Source organism: Gobio gobio, assembly GCF_949357685.1.
Source record: "Gobio gobio genome assembly, chromosome: 15".
In the NCBI taxonomy this organism is placed as follows: domain Eukaryota; kingdom Metazoa; phylum Chordata; class Actinopteri; order Cypriniformes; family Gobionidae; genus Gobio; species Gobio gobio.
The window spans coordinates 29625917-29643522 of record NC_137108.1 but is presented as its reverse complement, the minus strand read 5'-3'; the positions used below and the strand labels follow the sequence as shown (position 1 = coordinate 29643522).

The 17606-nt window shown below is 38.7% G+C and overlaps 2 protein-coding genes across 9 annotated transcripts in view; both read left to right on the top strand.

Annotated features, from left to right (window-relative positions):
• The first annotated feature begins 629 nt into the window (after positions 1–629).
• Positions 630–7796, top strand: frrs1l (ferric-chelate reductase 1-like). Its single transcript, XM_079836677.1, has 5 exons — positions 630–1003; positions 2315–2399; positions 2718–2856; positions 2932–3178; positions 6076–7796. The coding sequence occupies exons 1-5, from the start codon at positions 799–801 to the stop codon at positions 6246–6248; spliced, it is 849 nt and encodes a 282-aa protein (XP_079692803.1). The 5' UTR covers positions 630–798; the 3' UTR covers positions 6249–7796.
• A 1856-nt stretch (positions 7797–9652) lies between these two features.
• The window catches only part of tmem245 (transmembrane protein 245), a 32597-nt gene continuing 24643 nt past the window's right edge, over positions 9653–17606 (top strand). For all 8 annotated transcript variants that reach the window (XR_013818097.1, XR_013818098.1, XR_013818099.1 and 5 more), the window contains exons 1-6: positions 9653–10930; positions 12117–12234; positions 12586–12681; positions 12773–12895; positions 14321–14500; positions 14584–14753. Coding sequence is in view for 4 of the 8 variants with exons in the window: in XM_079838020.1 (XP_079694146.1) it covers positions 10337–10930; positions 12117–12234; positions 12586–12681; positions 12773–12895; positions 14321–14500; positions 14584–14753 (1281 nt within the window). In the remaining 4 variants the exon portion in view is untranslated. The remainder of the gene's footprint in view (positions 10931–12116; positions 12235–12585; positions 12682–12772; positions 12896–14320; positions 14501–14583; positions 14754–17606) is intronic.

Sequence of the window (17606 nt, the reverse complement as noted above, 5' to 3'; positions counted from 1 at the left end):
TCTAAAATCTAGGTGGTAGCTAGCCTATAAAAGGCCACATAATGACGATTAATTCGTCTAAATTGGCTTCTAAAACACGTTTGTTTTTTTTGTATCGTAGAAATACTTAAATATTGGCCTACCTCATCTGTAGCCTACATTGGTTATTAACAGTCTCCATTTAATGGGAAAGACGCTTTTACAATATTTTACAGTGTAAGGCCTAGGCTTGGCCTATAAGCCTAATATTTGTTTAATAAAGTTTGCAACTTACATTTAACCAATTAAAATATGTGACATTGTTTTCCGCGACTGTAGTTTATTTTCACGCCTAGTGCGATGCTATTGGAACGAAATACTGGCGATCTCTATCGATTGACGTGCAAGGCGAAGAAAACACGGGTAGAGAGGGGAGGAATAATGTGTGAAATCAGCGCACGACGGTCCCATAGATTCAGAAATGTGTAATGGTGTGATATTAAACAGCAAATTGCTATTGCTAAATAGTGTATACAGTTCATATTATCCCTGAGCGCCGTGTCATTGTCAAACAACATCGCTATCGGTTACAAATCTCACCTTGAGCGGATTGGTTTGGCCCTATTCATTAACGGCACCCGACCCTCGCGCCTCTCAGCACCCCCTCCCCCGCGGACCAAACGAAACGCTTTATCATGAAAGCGATTTAATTAGCTACATTTTATTCTTTTTTTTTATCAGTCTAAGTATCAGTACTGGAATGCGACTAGTAAATCAGAACCGATTCTCTTCGCCGGTACAATAACCATTATCGTATCAGTAGGTCCAACGCATCCAGTCATGTATCTTCTGCATCCGCTTCTGCAGATCTCTGTGCTGCTAGATGCGACACTGTGGCTGGCGGTCTCTGCCAGCCCCACCGATGATAATGTACTGCGGGCCGGCCATGGAGAACACGGAGAACCGGGGCATGAAGAACCACACAAGGATTCCTACAGCACATTCGCCTCCGAGTTCCTCGAGTCCAGATACCTCTCAGACGAAGGTACGGAGGAATTAAACGGCAATGCTTTCATTGAAATCATGAATGTTGTTATTGTGTCGTTTCTCTGTAAACGTGAGTGCAATTTTTAGAAGAACTGAATACATTTAATGAATGGTCAATGCCCTCCCTCGGCCATAGGCCTTTTAATTAGGTTTACTGTATTGTATGTAAGTGATTTTTACAAGAGATTGTTTTTGATTCACTAATATAGGCTAATCTTTCCCATTTATTTAGTATAAAATCAGCACCTTGGTCAGCACCCCACAAGCCTGTGAAACTATCCAGTTATCAGCAGACTTTCCAAGTCCAACCACCAACCTATTTTATAAGTATACTGTCTGCAGATGCCCAGACAGTGATTCATAAAGTCACAACAATAGAATAAAATAGAATAGAAATACTCTTATTGCCTCATGACTAGGCCGATGTTGTAGGTACAATGTTCAGAAGTATAAAGCATGCTCAATCTACAGCTGATTTGAAGTGATATGTATTGTGAAAAGCTCTATACAAATAAATGTGAATTTAACTGAATTGAACATAACTGATAACTTAAATACGATTTTAAATGAGATCAAAACAAATGTCATTTTTAAGCAGGGAATTCTGAAAATTCATGTATGCAGCATACACGGTGGGACAGTGTTCAGTTGTATAAATGTGTAATGTACAAAACAATACAACTAGCATTCAAAAGTTTGGGGTCTTTGAAAGTCTATTATTCTCACCAAAGGACAAGGCTGCATTTATTTGATGAAAAATTCAGTAAAAACAGTGGTAATGTGAAATATTATTGCAATTTAAAATAACTATTCTTCAGTGTCACATGATCCTTATAATATGTTGATTTGGTGCTCAATAAATATTTCCTATTTCCTTAATATAAAGCTTTTCGAAACATTATAAATGTCTTTACTGTTCTTTTTTGATTAATCAGTGTCCTTGCAGAATAAAAATATTAATTTCTTTCTTTCAGAAAACCTTTCAGTGGTAGTGTACATATAATATACACTATATATTATATGTAATTTACAATACAAGATATAGGCCTAGAGGTGGTATTAGAAAGGTCTACTTATTGTTTTATCTCAAACCGTTTTTTTTCCCCTGAAAAAAGTGTTACACAACATAGTACATTGCGCAAACCCAAATGTTAAGTTAAGAAACTGAAGTTCAACTAAATCATTGACTCTCCCACATTACAATGTATTAAGTCAAATTAAAATGTAATGTACAAATATAATGTTTATTATAGTATTAGGACTAGCTGAAACCAGTTCATTAATGTATTGGTTGTCTGATGTCTCATAGGTTACCCCTTTCCAACTGCACCCCCTGTGGACCCATTTGCACGCATCAAAGTTAGCGACTGTGGAATAACCAAAGGATGCATCAGGTGAGCGCATGGAACAAAGGTTAAAATTAGTCTATGAACAATAGACTATTGTGGTGTCAAATGGTGTATTGCATGCTGTAATCTGCCATGCACACTAGTACACTAAAGAATTGTCAATCAGCCAATGGCGCAGGTTCTCAGCAGCATGAAATATACATGCATATTTTTTCAAAATATCATCTTTTGTGTTCCACAGAATAAAGAAAGTTATAAAGATTTGGAATGACATGAATGTGAATACATGAATAAGCTGGCCACTGGCCTTTAAGAATGCCTCAATTCATTCATCTCTCTCTGTTAATCTTTCTGTTGCTGTAGATATGGCAAACCAGGCTGTGACGCAGAGACCTGTGAATACTTCCTGAGTTTCAGACGCATTGGCACAGATGTGGAATTCGAGATGAGTGCAGATACTGACGGATGGGTTGCTGTCGGTTTCTCCTCTGACAAAAAAATGGTACAAAGGGAGGGAGTGAATATATGGTGTGAATGCTTTATGACCTGCTAATACACAATAATATTGTTGTTGAAGGGAGGCGATGATGTCATGGGCTGTGTTCATGACGATAATGGACGTGTACGGATCCATCATTTCTATAATGTGGGCCAGTGGGCCAAAGAGATCAAGCGCAACCCGGCACGGGACGAGGAGGGCATTTTTGAAAACAACCGCGTCACCTGCCGCTTCAAACGGCCTCTTCACGTGCCACGGGAGGAGACGCTGGTGGACCTGCACCTAAGCTGGTACTATCTGTTTGCTTGGGGACCTGCCATACAAGGTAAGTCATTCAGCCTGATTTTAATTATACTTTTTCCAATTTTCTGTAGTGTGTAATATTGCTGTTTGAGCATGAAAAAGATCTGCAAAGTTACAAAGCCCACTTCAAAGGGAGTAATTCTCTATATCAGCAAGCACTGTTTCTCTCTGAAGCGCCTCGTTGTAATCTTGAGTTTTCATCCGGGAACGTACACATCACAATATTCCTCATTTAAATAATTCCAGCCCAAGGCATACGAAAAAAGGGACGAGGCCTGGTTGAGTTGCATTAGTAGTGTGTTATCGTAAGGGTTATTCGTAAGGGGCGTGACATTTCCAACACACGCTCAAAGCAGTTGACCAATCACAACACACTTGTCCAACTGACCAGAGTGCCTTTTGGAAGGCAGGGCTTCAAAGAGACAGGTGCGCTTCTCATACAATGACGTAACTCACTGCTTAACCACCATAGTACTATGCATCTTTGTAAACACTAACTAGTCACAACATTTCCCGGAAACCGGTTGCACCTCTGTTGTTTGAACCACGTTAGTTTAACAATATAGGACTGTCCTTAATGACGTCACTTGCAGGTGGTGGAGTAATGACTTCTGCTAATTCATTGATTCAAGATCACAATTAATCCGATTCATATTATTGTAGTTAATTTAAATAAACAACAGTGTGCTGTTAATTTTTTGGCATACACTTCCCGTATATATGTGGTTCATTCAGTCAGCAGGTTTCTTCACGTAACGTAATTTTTCTGGCATGCTGATGTGGCAAACTGTGGACTTCATTTTGCTTTATTTGGTGTTTGAATCATTGCGGGTTCCCTCATATAACCCGATGCGTTTATGCACACTCCTCAAAAACGGCGCTGATTGTTGAAACGATAAAATATATAGATTAAAATGCATATATATTTAAAGGGTTAGTTCACCCAAAAATGAAAATTCTGTCATTAATTACTTACCCTCATGTTGTTCGACACCCGTAAGACCTCCGTTCATCTTCGGAACACAAATGAAGATATTTCAGTTGAAATTCGATGGCTCAGAAAGGCATAGTTTAGAAAGAATAAAAGAATAGTTTTTGTGTGCAATAAAAAACTAAATAACGGCTTATATAGTGTTGACCGATTTCAAAACACAGCATCATGAAGCTTCGAAACGTTATGAATCAGCGAGTCGAATCATGATTCGGATCGCGTGTCAAACCGCAAAACTGCTGAAATCACGTGACTTTGGTGATCCAAACCGCTGAATCGACTCCCTGATTCATAACGCTTCGAAGCTTCATTATGCATTGTCTTGAAATCGGTCATCACTATATAAGTTGTTATTTAGGGTTTTTTTGCGCACAAAAACTATTCTCGTCGCTTCATAAAGTTATTGCAGAACCACTGTAGTGAGATGGACTTTGTAACGACGTCTTTAGTACCTTTTATGGGTCTTGAGAGTGTAAAGTACATTGTGCCAATGGAGGCCTTTCTGAGCCATCGGATTTCAACCAAAATATCTACATTTGTGTTCCGAAGATGAACGGAGGTCTTGCGGGTGTCGAACGACATGAGGGTAAGTAATTAATGACAGAATCTTAATTTTTGGGTGAACTAACCCTTTAAAATGGGTGAAATATATGAAATGTTGTGAATGTTAGCTTGCTTATTGTGCCCAAGAGCACAATCTATATAAGTCCACATGTCATTTTAACAAGAAATTATGCTTCTAACCACAAGTCGAAGGCTGTAGTTCCAACCATGTAAGTTTTACGACACTGTTTTCCAATGTGTACTGGAACTATGGTTCCAGGAAACGGCAAATCGTTCAACTATGTTGGTAACGACAGAACTTGTGACCATAGTTGGCTAATGATGCTTTTGGGAAATGCACCCAGAGGGTTTCTCACATACTGGGAAGAGAGGTGCTGCAACTTATGTGAAAAATGCACATCCAAGTATGAAAACCTATTCTAGTAGACCCCAAAAACAAAATCAAGACTTTGAAAAGGGGCATAATAGGTCCCCTTTAAAGGTGCCATAGAATGGAAAAAAAGTATTTACCTTGGCATAGTTGAATAAAAAGAGTTCTGTACTTAGAACTGACATACCATGAGCCACAAACATCTTTGTTTTCTCCTTCATATGTAAATCTTGTGCATGACCACTGAAAAACGGGCGAAACCCAACATAACTGTGACGTAACAGTCGAGATCATAAATATCAACGCCCCCAAAATTTGCATATACCAGCCCATTTTCAAGGCAAGGCAGTATTATCGTGGATAATGCACAACCGAATCATCTGAAGTTCTGCAGGTATTGGGAAGAAGCAAGCAAGGACAATAGCGAAAGGAGCAAGAAGAGGAACATTTGAACGTTCATGCTTGCGGTTGCCAGATTTCAATAATTTAAATCCTAAAATCAGAGCTTTTCTGTTAAAAGAACTCTCTCTCACACGTGCATGATCTGAAAACATCAATAAACAATGTTTCAGCAATCTCCATTTGAGATTTTCCGCTTAAAGTGTCATTCAGGTGGTCTTTGTTCTGTCACGACTCTTGTGCTGTTTGCAATTGTGTTTGCTGAATAACTGCACTTGTGTGAGCTACTGAAATGAGCCTAGCTGTGAAACAGCCAATCAGAGCAGAGCTCAACATTATTATTCCTGACCCTTCCAAATAAGATAATAACAGCCCATTTCATTCTAGGGACAAATCCAAGGGTTGTAAATGGACATGTAAAACCGTATCTGGAGTATTTTTGCCCTTACCTAAGCCACATACCTTCTATGTAGATATCAGAAAACTATTTAAAATATTGTATCAATGCATTCTCTGTGACCTTTAAGGCTACAAATTCAGACCGGTTTATGATTTTGCCCTGTTTATAGACATTTTGCTCTGTTCTTCTTCTCAGGTTCCATCACAAGGCATGACATTGACTCCCCACCGGTGTCAGATCGCATGATTAGCATCTATAAATATGAGGACATTTTCATGCCTGCCACAGCCTATCAGACATTCTCCTCTCCCTTTTGCCTCCTCCTCATCGTTGCTCTTACCTTCTACCTGCTGATGGGCACACCATAACCACAGAAGAGAGAAGGAATACAACTAACCATGGAGACACTATAAACACAACTGTGCGCTAGCTTAACAGTATTAGAAACAGGCAGCAATAGATAAGATATGGTATCCTCAATCTACATAAACTAAGATGGTATTTGGACTGCAGATTAATATTCAGTTATATACAAGTAATGCTTCTCCTTCAGAGGAGAGAGAGAGTCAACCTTACACTTATTATATATTACAATATATTTGATTTTGATAATAGAGTTGAGGAACCCGAATGGTACGTTACGCCATGGTAAGTTTAACCTTCAATAGTTGAAACAATCTGAGCCAAATTAATGTTAATATTCAGTATACCTAATGTGCACAGTGAAATTTTGCGTGCAAAAACTGGCAATAGCGATGCATGTAGCACAGCTTTCTGTTGGTCAATGGAGTGAACTCATGCAAAATTCTCGATTGTGTGGATTCCTATTGAAATGACTGCAATTTGCCAAACAGCAGTAAAAGGGTCCAAACCTTTACAGTGGCACATATCTTGACACATTGTGACCCACTACAGAGAGAAAAACTGCCTCCTATTGAATTTAATGTTTTTGCCAAATCTCAGTAGAGGTGCACTGCTGTTTGTTGTTGCCTGCTTTCCACAATTTTTCCAGTACATTATAGCTCTGATGAACATTTATCAAGGCTGGGAATTTCAGAGGGATGAAAATTAATGCCTGTGACTGACTACGCAACTTACAGCTGTATATAATTTGCCCTCCAGCACAAACACACACACATAGTACTCACAACACATCACTGCCTTCCAGTTAGCCAGCATTGCCAGCTCAGTATTTGATGATGCATGCCAGCAACCCAGCCTCATCTGAGCCATTTAGACCAGTGTTCACTGGAATAGAACCAGTCCAGGAGAGAATCATCTGGTTTTTATTCCAATAAATCAAACACTTTCTATACCAAGGACTTCATGCCATTGCAAGACTTACAAATGTTCTAAGAACTGATTGCTGCAGAACGATTTGAATCACACCAGTTAGCGTGTGGTTGTATACAGTTGTAATTATTTTGGCACTCTTTGAAAATATCCTGAAAAACATTTGTATGGCAGATCGAAGAGAGCCATATAAAGATGTTTAGAAAAGTATTTTGTTTTAAAGACATTGTTATATTTACCTGAAGGAAAATGTACTTGGAGGAATGATATAATTCCTTTTTTATGTTTGCTGGTCAGAGATAATCATGTAATGTAGCATGAATGGGCACATTGTATGCTAATGGTTATGGAATAATATGTTTGCCAGTGTTATATTTTAATATACTTTTGAAATTTTAACATTTGACGGTATTAGAGAATATGCAATAATGAGTGTGCTTAGTGAAGGACTGTGAGCCATTGTTATTTTAAACTTTTATCATACAAGCTAATACATAATTAGCAGCTTACATATATTCTTACAAATTGACTGTGAATTCTCTCCCTAATTGGAAGCAAAGATGCCTGTTTGATGTTCCTGAAACCACACATACTGCACTTTTTAATAAAACCACGAAGACAGCTAAAAAAACAGCTGAAAATGTGTACTATTGTTATATTTGTCTGGATACAATTGAAATGTTTTGCTGATATCTGAACTTTCCATGCTCGCCTTGAATAGTAGTGGGGATTTTTAATCATCCCATTAACTCCAATTTTTTGATTTGGTTCACTTAAACACTATATTGCCAAAAGTATTGGAGCACTCCTCCAAATCATTGAATTGAATCAATCACTTCCATGGCCACAGGTGTATAAAATCAAGCACTTAAATTTTTTTTTTTAAAGAATGGGTCACTCTCAGGAGCTCTGTGAATTCAAGCATGGTACCGTGATAGGTTGCCACCTGTGCAGTAAGTCCATTCGTGAAATTTTCTCACTACTAAATATTCTACAGTCAACTGTTATGCATGTTGTGGTATTATTACAAAGTGGAAGCAATTGAGAACAACAGCAACTAAGCCACAAAGTGGTAGGCTATGTACAATCACACAGCGGGGTCAGCGCAAAGCATTGGATTCTGTGGTGTACAGCACGCTGCCACTGGACTCTAGAGCAGTGGAGACGTGTTCTCTGGAGTGACAAATCACACTTCTCTGTCTGGCAATCCCATGGACGAGTCTGGGTTTGACGGTTGCCAGAAGAACGGTACTTGCCTGACTGCATTGTGCCAAGTGTAAAGTTTGGTGGAGGGGGGATTATGGTGTGGGTTGTTTTTCATGGGTTGGGCTTGGCCCCTTAGTTCCAGTGAAAGGAATTCTTGATGCTTCAGCATAACAAGACATTTTGGACAATTTCATGCTCCCAACTTTGTGGGAACAGTTTGGGGATGGCCCCTTCCTGTTCCAACATGACTGAGCACCAGTGCACAAAGCAAGGTACATAAAGACATGGATGAGCGAGTTTGGTGTAGAGGAACTTGACAGTCCTGACCTCAACCCGATAGAACACCTTTGGGAAAAATTATAGCGGAGCCTGCAAGCCAGACCTTTTCGTCCAACATCAGTGCCTGCCCTCACAAATGCGCTTCTGGAAGAATGGTCAAAAATGGCCATAAACACACTGATAAACCTTGTGGAAAGCTTTCATAGAAAAGTTGAAACTGTTATAGCTGCAAAGGGTGAGCCAACTCCATATTAAACCCTACTGATTAAGAATGGGATGTCATTAAAGTTCATGTGCATGTAAAGGCAGGCGTCCCAAAACGTTCGGCAATTATAGTGTATCCCAGGGGTTTTCAACCTTTATGATGTCAAGGACCCCCAAATATGATAAACCTTTATGAGGGACCCCCTTCCTAAAATACATTTAAACCGTTAGATAAATAGTAAGTATGGCATTATAAATAAAAAATATTGTTTCCCAACTTAAATTTGCTATACTTAATGTTGGATTTATAAACCTGAATTATAAACCTAAAAAGTATTTGCATAAGCAACTTTCACAATGAATGTATGTAAGCAGCTTATGTACTGTGTTAAGAAAACCGCCTTAAAACCCCAGTGAGCGAGATAATGGGACTATAGTGAGAAAAACTCAATAGAAAGATACAAAGCAAATATACAATTCTAGAAAGTAGGCTATATGGCAAGAAAGGAGAGAAACATTTAAATGAAACAGATAGAGTAGACTTTATCTATTTTTGCTTTGTCTTTTTATTCTCTGAAATTTTCTGGGGACCCCTTAGAACCTTCTGGAGGACCCCTGGGGGTCCCCGGACCCCAGTTTGAAAACCCCCGGTGTATCCGACCTCACTAATTCATTCAGTGAGTCTTTCTGCAGGTTCAATGCGCCAATCTTTTTGTTGTGCTACGAGCGAGTCACGAGTCATTGATTCATTCACTCATTCAATTCATTAAAAATAAAGAATCATACAACCAAAATCTCTTATCTTTATATCGCAGAAATGCTATTATCCATAGTCCATAATTATTCCCCTGGTTTCACAGACAAGGCTAAACCTAATCCTAGACTAAAATGCATGTTTGAGTTTTAACTGAAAGCAATTTGCACTGGAATATTTTAAAATATGTAAATGTACATAGCCTAATGCACAGTATTACTGACTTTTTTAGTAATACCAAACAGTATTTTTTGTTACCAAACAGTTTTCGTTACAAATTCTTCAATTCAATTCAATTATTTAATTTTATGTTCACAGAAGATGTAGAGGTTTGGAACAAGCAAATAGAGGTTTGGAACAAGGAAATAATGGCAATTTTCATTTTGGTTGAACGATTCCTTTAAAGATTCGTTCAAAAACGCCTATTCACTTACGGATGAACGAAATATTGAATACATTATTGGCCACACATACCCGGCCACACATTATTGCAGAAAAAAAAGAAAAGAAAAAAAAAACAATAGCAAGATGGGTGTTTACGGCATTCGAAGCATCGTACTACTTTTACTAATAAAGTTATTTCAATGTAAAAACATTATAACTCGACTACACTTCCCAGACTACTTCCTACATCACACGATATTCCTATACGTCACTCTTTGCCCAACCCTCGGTATGTAGTGGATCCTCCCGGACTGAAGCGGAGCGACGCCAGCAACCATGGCAGACACAGAGGACCCGGGTCCAGGCACGGCCACTGAGCCGGACAGCGCGCGCACAACCCGGCCACACTTCGTCTCGTTCAGCGAGACCGTTCAGCCAGCAGTCGGGATGGTTAGCCAACTACTGAGCCAGCAGGCGTCCCTGAAGTTCGACAAAAACATCAAACAGGCCTTCTACAACACGGGAGCGATGATCTTCGTGGCGATCTGTTGCGGAGCATCGGTGTTGGTCTACTTCATCCTGGAGGCTTTTCTACGGCCACTGCTGTGGGCAGTGCTGTGTGGCACTTTCCTGCACCCGTTTAAGTACTCGCTCGCCCGCATCGGCCGAGCTTGGCTCAGCAAGCTTCAGGACAGCGGAACGCCGATATTGGTGGGGACTCTGCTTGTACCGGTGTGGTGCGTGAATTACGGGGTGGAGACTCTGGGGGAACTGGTCGTAGATCGGCTCAATGTACTGCTGGCAGTTGGGGCTGGTGTACCCCTGCTTTATTTCTTATATCTGTTCTGGAGCGTCATTGGCATGCAGGTGATCCTCAGTCACGTCTGTACCATCATCTGTTTCGGCCTGGATTGTTTCAGCGCCGCGTGGGTGAGTAGAGGACTGTGTATAATGACACGTGAATGGGAAAGCGACACGCCTCCTGTCAGACCATGCACAGGTGGACCGTGGAAGGGGTTGTGAACCAGGGACTGTTAAAAGTTCACTCTTACTTAGATAGCAGAATAGTGTACAAACATGACAATATAATAATGAAACTTTGATAACATTAATAACAATTTGAATGTATAGTATATATTTATATTTGAGTGAAGTCTCCATGCATCAACTACTGTTACCTGACATGGGAGTTATTGACTGACAGGCAAATGTAAACCAACACAGTGTGAAGCGTAGTTTGCATAATGAGGATAGGGAATTTTTTCCATGTGGTATTATATGTTCGGTGTATCTTATTATAGTATATACAGTTGTCAGATTTCATGAATAATTTTGTGTCACTGTAGAGACATTCTGTTCGTGCCTTTATTTCATCCATCAGAGAACTATATATTTACATTGCAAATCTGTCAACCATATGGTCGCATCTGGCTTCAGATAACCTAACCATATGCCAATATGTTTGTATATAAACATTTCTTGAACCCATGCTCAATATATCTGAGTAGGAATTGGAGTAGGCTATGGCATCCAAGATACTAAAAATGATGGCCTTAAGGTTACACAGCCCAAAGGATAGATCATAACACATATTTCAATTCTTCTAAAGGTTACAAGAACTCTACTGGACTAATTTTCACCCTGACCTTCAATTTAATGACCTTTTTTTTTACTTTTCACTGGGGTAATTTATACAAGTCATGTGATGACTGTTTTTAAATTGTAATTGTCATCGGCAAAAGTCCCCTTTAATAGAACCTTGTGATCCGCTCATAACAAGAAACACAAAGCTCTTGATTTGGCCAGAGATCTGGCAGTGGAGCAGGTTTTATTTAAGCAGACCCAAAGGAATGGGGAAGAAATGTGTTATGATATATTATATATATATATAAATATATCATTTTTGATTATTAATTAATAATTACATATAATTGGGGAATGTTCATATTTGGTAGAACAATTCCTTTAATGAAAGTGTGTTGATACACTCTTGCAGTGCTTATGAGGGCTGGGAACATACTCAGGGTTTTATGATTATAAATAGATTGGTGGCAAATGTTTGGAGCAGTCACAGCACCAGAGATGTCCAAATGTTCTTTCTCCTTCTCTTTGGCAGGTTGGCACGTTAGTTGTTGGCTATGTGCTGGCTGTGGCCTTTAAGTGGACGCCTGCCATGGAAGGTTTCTTGAGGAACCTCTCTGTGCCTGTATGGACAGCACTTATTTTATACCTTGGTAAGACCCTTCTGTTTTGAAAAGGTAAAGGATTCTGTTTGGTTTTATGTGGCGTTTCTTGTAGTCGACCGACAGATTGTTTGATGGTCCATGCTGATTCCAATATCTTAAAGAGCAGAGTGGTCAATGGCCAGAACTGTTAAACAAAGACAGTAAACTAAGAAACAATGGGCAGTTCCATAGGTGGTGGGGGTTCTTGGCACTTCTTCTTCCAACACTCATGAGCCAAACAGAAAAACGTATCATCTGATGCAGATATTTAACTGCCAGATATCATCTGCTGAAATTTTAGCATTGACCTACAGTGCTGCTAAGGAAGGAATGCTAAATAATCTCCCTCTCTTTTTCCAGTCTCTCTGACAGGGTCGTGGCGGGTGCCTTTGTTTGTCGTGGTGGTGTTACTGCTAATAGTGGGCTCTCAGGAGAAGCCTGTTGTTCCAGGGAAAGGTGAAGAAACAGAGGCTCCAGCTCTCACATGATTTAGCTGTTCTTGATGTCCTCTGAGTCTGACCTTTGTTCCTCTCCTCTCTCTGTATAGGCGAGCTGTCTGGTCAGGTTCTCAGCTTTGCTGCTAATACGATCTTCATGGCAATCTCCTGCAGTAATGTCAGCCATGCTGAGAAGATACAGGAAGAGACAAGCACCAAAGAACGACCCAAAGGTGACAAAAGCAAACAGACCAATTTTAGATTTAAAGTCATGTCAATGTTTGTTATTTGCAGTGCCGATTTTGTAAGAAAGTCAGCAGGATTCTGCAGAATTGATTTTATAGTGCATGATTCTGTGTGGGTCTGGTTATGACTTACTCACAAAAGCAAACATCTGTATCCATTAATAAGCAGATAAGATCGCAAAGTAGTTAAGGCCTATCATCATGTGTTATATCGATTTTTCGGTACATATCAATGCTGGAATATTTGAAACAGTTTCAGTGCTCATTTTCCACTGTATTGATACACCAATGTCAGCTGTACTTTCTCGCTCTCTCTTCTCTCCTGTATTAGCTATATTACAATATATATTATACATGTCAAAACTGTCACTTCTGATCAATTTAATGTATCCTTGCTGAATATTATTCTCTTTCAAAACAATTAAAGGGTAAGTAGTTATATTATATTTCCTCAGAGCTATCGGATCTGAGGAATTTCAGAGAACAGTTTCAATTGATAAAAAAAATACTTTGATTATGGTAAAAAGTAAATTAACTTAGATGCTGGTCAAATGTTATGTTGTGGCGATTTTTCCCTGTTGTATCGAAAATGGTCTCAAATATAGATATTTTTCAATGTACCGTATAAAGTCCGAAATGCCAGTATTGTGACTTCTCAAACACTACTATCATCATTAGTAGGGATGCACTGAAAAGAAAATTCTAGGCCAAAACAGAAAATTTTGGATTCACCGAAGCCTGCTATAAAATAAATGCTTTATTTATTTAGTTATTTAGTTATTTTAAATTAGCTTTTTTTATATAATTGTATTAATATTAGACTTTTTAATGAAATTAAATCATTTGAATGATACTGAATTTAAAAAATACAAGCCAATAAAATAACCACACTTTTATTCAAAGTAGCACACTAAAATTGGACAGAAAATATATTAATATTAAATAAAAATATATTATTCTTTATTCAGTGCTATGCAACAGAATCAGATTTAACAGACACATTTTTTGACCAATGTCTAGTCCTACACAGCTATTATCATCTGAGTTTGTATCATTTTGCCAGCATTGAGGCAGCCCGGAAAGTGTACTACTACATAGAAATTTTATGTTGGCTATTTGAAGTGGACTTTGTTTTTCTGATGAGCATGAGTGGAGCGTTTGCATGGGCCGTGAGCAACTGAGGGAACACATAGAGCGAAATATTAAGCACACACCGTACAGTGATAATGGCTAGAGAGTGAAACCTGAGCGCTGAACACTGAGGGGCAGGGCGGCATATATTTTCGGCTCATATTTTCAGCCATTTTTCTCTTTCGGACAAAAAACGAAAAAGCCATTTCGGCTGATAGTTTTCAGTGGCTAAAACTCTTGTGCATCGCTAATAGATTTTTCTCCCCCTTCTTTCCCTCACAGACTTCGTGGACACTCCGAAGGGTATCTTCACCCGGCGTCGAAGCAGACTAGAGTTCAGGGGTTTCCAGCCCAAAGAGAAGGCCAGTGATATCTACTTTGTGCTGCTTGCATGGGCTATAGTGTTGGTGCAGATTTGGCTCAACCTCTGGATCTTACAGTTATTGCCCATCCCTGTTGCTGGTAAATTTTAAGTTCATTGTCCTGAGGTCATGAGTTTGAAGATAGTGTTCACATGTTCATAAATGAGTGCTATTTTTTTCTAGTTTGGGTCCTGAAGAAGATGGTTGTCCGTTTTGGGATGAAAGACTTTGCTGGACGGACTCTAATGAAATGGTGGTCGGTTTCTGAGAAGTTTGTCAAAGACAGACAGGACGCTCTGCTGCCTGGACCAATCAAAGGCTTAGCTCAGTTCTTGCTTCGGGTGGACACTAAGGTAACACCTTATATAGATACACCCACACAAAAGCGCTCGCCTGTCTGTTGACCGACTGTCCTTCACAGCACTTGCCTGCTGGTAGCTGTCGCCACATGTGCACATTTATTTTTGGAGGCAACAGAGATGTGTGATTACAAAGAGGAACTGAACGTGGTTGTGGCTTCTCTCATTTTTCACTTGCACGACTAAGGCGGGAAATACCCATAACTGACAGAATAAAAGCTATGGGGATCAGATGTGGATCTGTAGAGGCATGTGGGGAAAATGAGTTATTCAACAGATGTATATTCAATGTGTGTTATTCTATAAGAAAATGTCATTAATCTAATAGTTGGAACACAATGAAATGCACTTCCTGTCTCTCAGATTAGCTCAAGTACTTAGATCAAATCGAAAGAGTGACTATTTTTAGTCTTTGCATAGTGATGTTGTATTTCTAGTTCTAGTTGGTAGTTTTTGTTTTCCATCTACTGTTTGAGGTTTATGACACGAGGAAGACAACTCAACTTTCCCCAAAATATTATGTGCCCACAGTTTCTAAGTGTCACTTTCAGTTGAATGGGTTTGAGTTTTTGGACTGTCTAACGTGAATGACAACCCACAGTTGCAGTCAATCTAGATGAAACCCTACACTCCTAAGAAACCATTTGCACACCCCCTGACCCCATAGTAATCCAGTAGAGTACTCCGTGTCTGACTTTAGTTTTGCCTTCTCTCATTCTTTCACTAGTCAATGTTGAGTCACATAAGCAAATCTATTGAAAACATGCAGGGTCTTAAATTAACACATTTACCAAGAAGCTAATGTGAGTAAAAATGTTGTTTTGTAGGGGACATAACTATTAACTATTACTTGCCAGTAACTGGTGACTTTACACATAACTACAATATATTGTAATATATGTCCTAAATCAAATTGTAGGAAAGATAATCTGACACAAGCAATTCAAATCCAAGACATTAATCTGCCACTAGTTGCCTGATTTCTAACTTTGATCTCATTTAGAAATGTACATTCAGAAGTCTATTTAAAGGTGCAGTGTGTACATTTTAGTGGCATCTAGTGGTGAGGTTGCAAAGTGCAACCGCTCACCCATCCCTGGGAAGCTACGGGGGCCGACACAGTACAAAGATGTCGTCGTCAGAGACAGCAGAGAGTAGCTAGCGCTCTGTAGAGCAGTTTGTCCGTTTAGGGCTACTAGAAACATGGCGGTGCAAAATGGTGACTTCACTACACCCGTGGTGTATGTAGATAGAAATGGCTCATTCTAAGGTAATAAAAACATACCAGTTCATTATGTAAGGTCTTTTTACACCACTGAAAACACGGTTATGTATATTATATTGCATTTCTGTCAATAGATCCTCATAAATATTACACACTGCACCTTTAAGAAGTCTATGTATGCATGAATGTGCTGTCACGTGGAACATGGCACATACACTACTGTTTACATTTTTTTCTTTTTTGTTGTTGTTGATGTTTTTGAAGGAAGTCTCTCTTGCTCACCAAGGCTGCATTTATTTAATAAAAAATCAAATAATTAAAACAATTATATAAACATAATATTATTATACTTAAAAATTCAAAATAACTGTTTTCTATTTTTATATAGTTTGAAATGTAATTTGTTCCTGTGATGGCAAAGAAGAAGCAAATTATTATTATTGTTTTATTTTTTTTATACTGCTTCATATTAATCAGGAAACCATGATACTTTTTTCAGGATTATTTGAATAAAAAGAGCATTTATTTGAAATATAAATCTTTTGTAACATTGTAAATGTCTTTACTGTTACTTTTGATCAGTTTACTGTCACCTTTTTTAATCCCAGACCTTTGAACAGTAGTGTATGTGGAATGTTCCTCACATTAATCACCGGAACAAATACATTTGGAACAAAATAATTTTTCTATGCTCTTGTGACAGATGCACTGTTTTGGTTTAAAGGGTTAGTTCACCCAAAAATGAAAATTCTATCATTAATCTCTTACCCTCATGTCGTTGGACACCCGTAAGACCTCCGTTCATCTTCGGAACACAAATGAAGATATTTTAGTTGAGATCCGATGGCTCAGAAAGGCCTCCATTGGCACAATGCACGGTACACTCTCAAGACCCATAAAAGGTACTAAAGACGTCGTTACAAAGTCCATCTCACTACAGTGGTTCTACAATAACTTTATGAAGCGACAAGAATATTTTTTGTGTGCAAAAAAACCCCTAAATAACGATTTATATAGTGATGACCGATTTCAAAACACTGCGATCCGAATCATGATTCGACTCGCTGATTCAAAATTCTTCGAAGCTTCATGATGGAGTGTTTTGAAATCGGTCAACACTATATAAGTCGTTCATAAAATTATATTAGAACCACTGTAGTGAGATGGACTTTGTAACAACGTCTTTAGTACCTTTTATGGGTCTTGAGAGTGTAAAGTACATTGTGCCAATGGAGGCCTTTCTGAGCCATTGGATTTCAACTAAAATATCTACATTTGTGTTCCGAAGATGAACGATGGTCTTACGGGTGTGGAACGACATGAGGGTAAGTAATTAATGACAGAATTTTCATTTTTGGGTGAACTAACCCTTTAAGTTGTCACTAACAGGCACAGAAAAAGCAACTAAATAAAGTAAAACAACTAAATAAAATTAGTTAGTTTTTTTTGTGGCTGGTAAGGAATATCAACTGAGTTTTCTTAATTCACTCACCATTAGCAGATGTGGCAAAATGTTGGACATCAAAATGTGTATCAATAGATGAAAAATATTTGTTTTGACTGTGATTTGTTTTATATCACTATCATATCCTTCACTGACTGTCCACAAGAATGAAAGGAGG

What these genes read in the sequence shown, in the direction of transcription:
- frrs1l (XM_079836677.1), top strand. Translation starts at nt 799, where the DNA reads ATGTATCTTCTGCATCCGCTTCTGCAGATCTCTGTGCTGCTAGATGCG. An exon ending in ATAACCAAAGGATGCATCAG is followed by an intron (nt 2,400 to 2,717) that starts GTGAGCGCATGG and finishes CTGTTGCTGTAG; the next exon opens with ATATGGCAAACCAGGCTGTG. An exon ending in TCTCCTCTGACAAAAAAATG is followed by an intron (nt 2,857 to 2,931) that starts GTACAAAGGGAG and finishes TTGTTGTTGAAG; the next exon opens with GGAGGCGATGATGTCATGGG.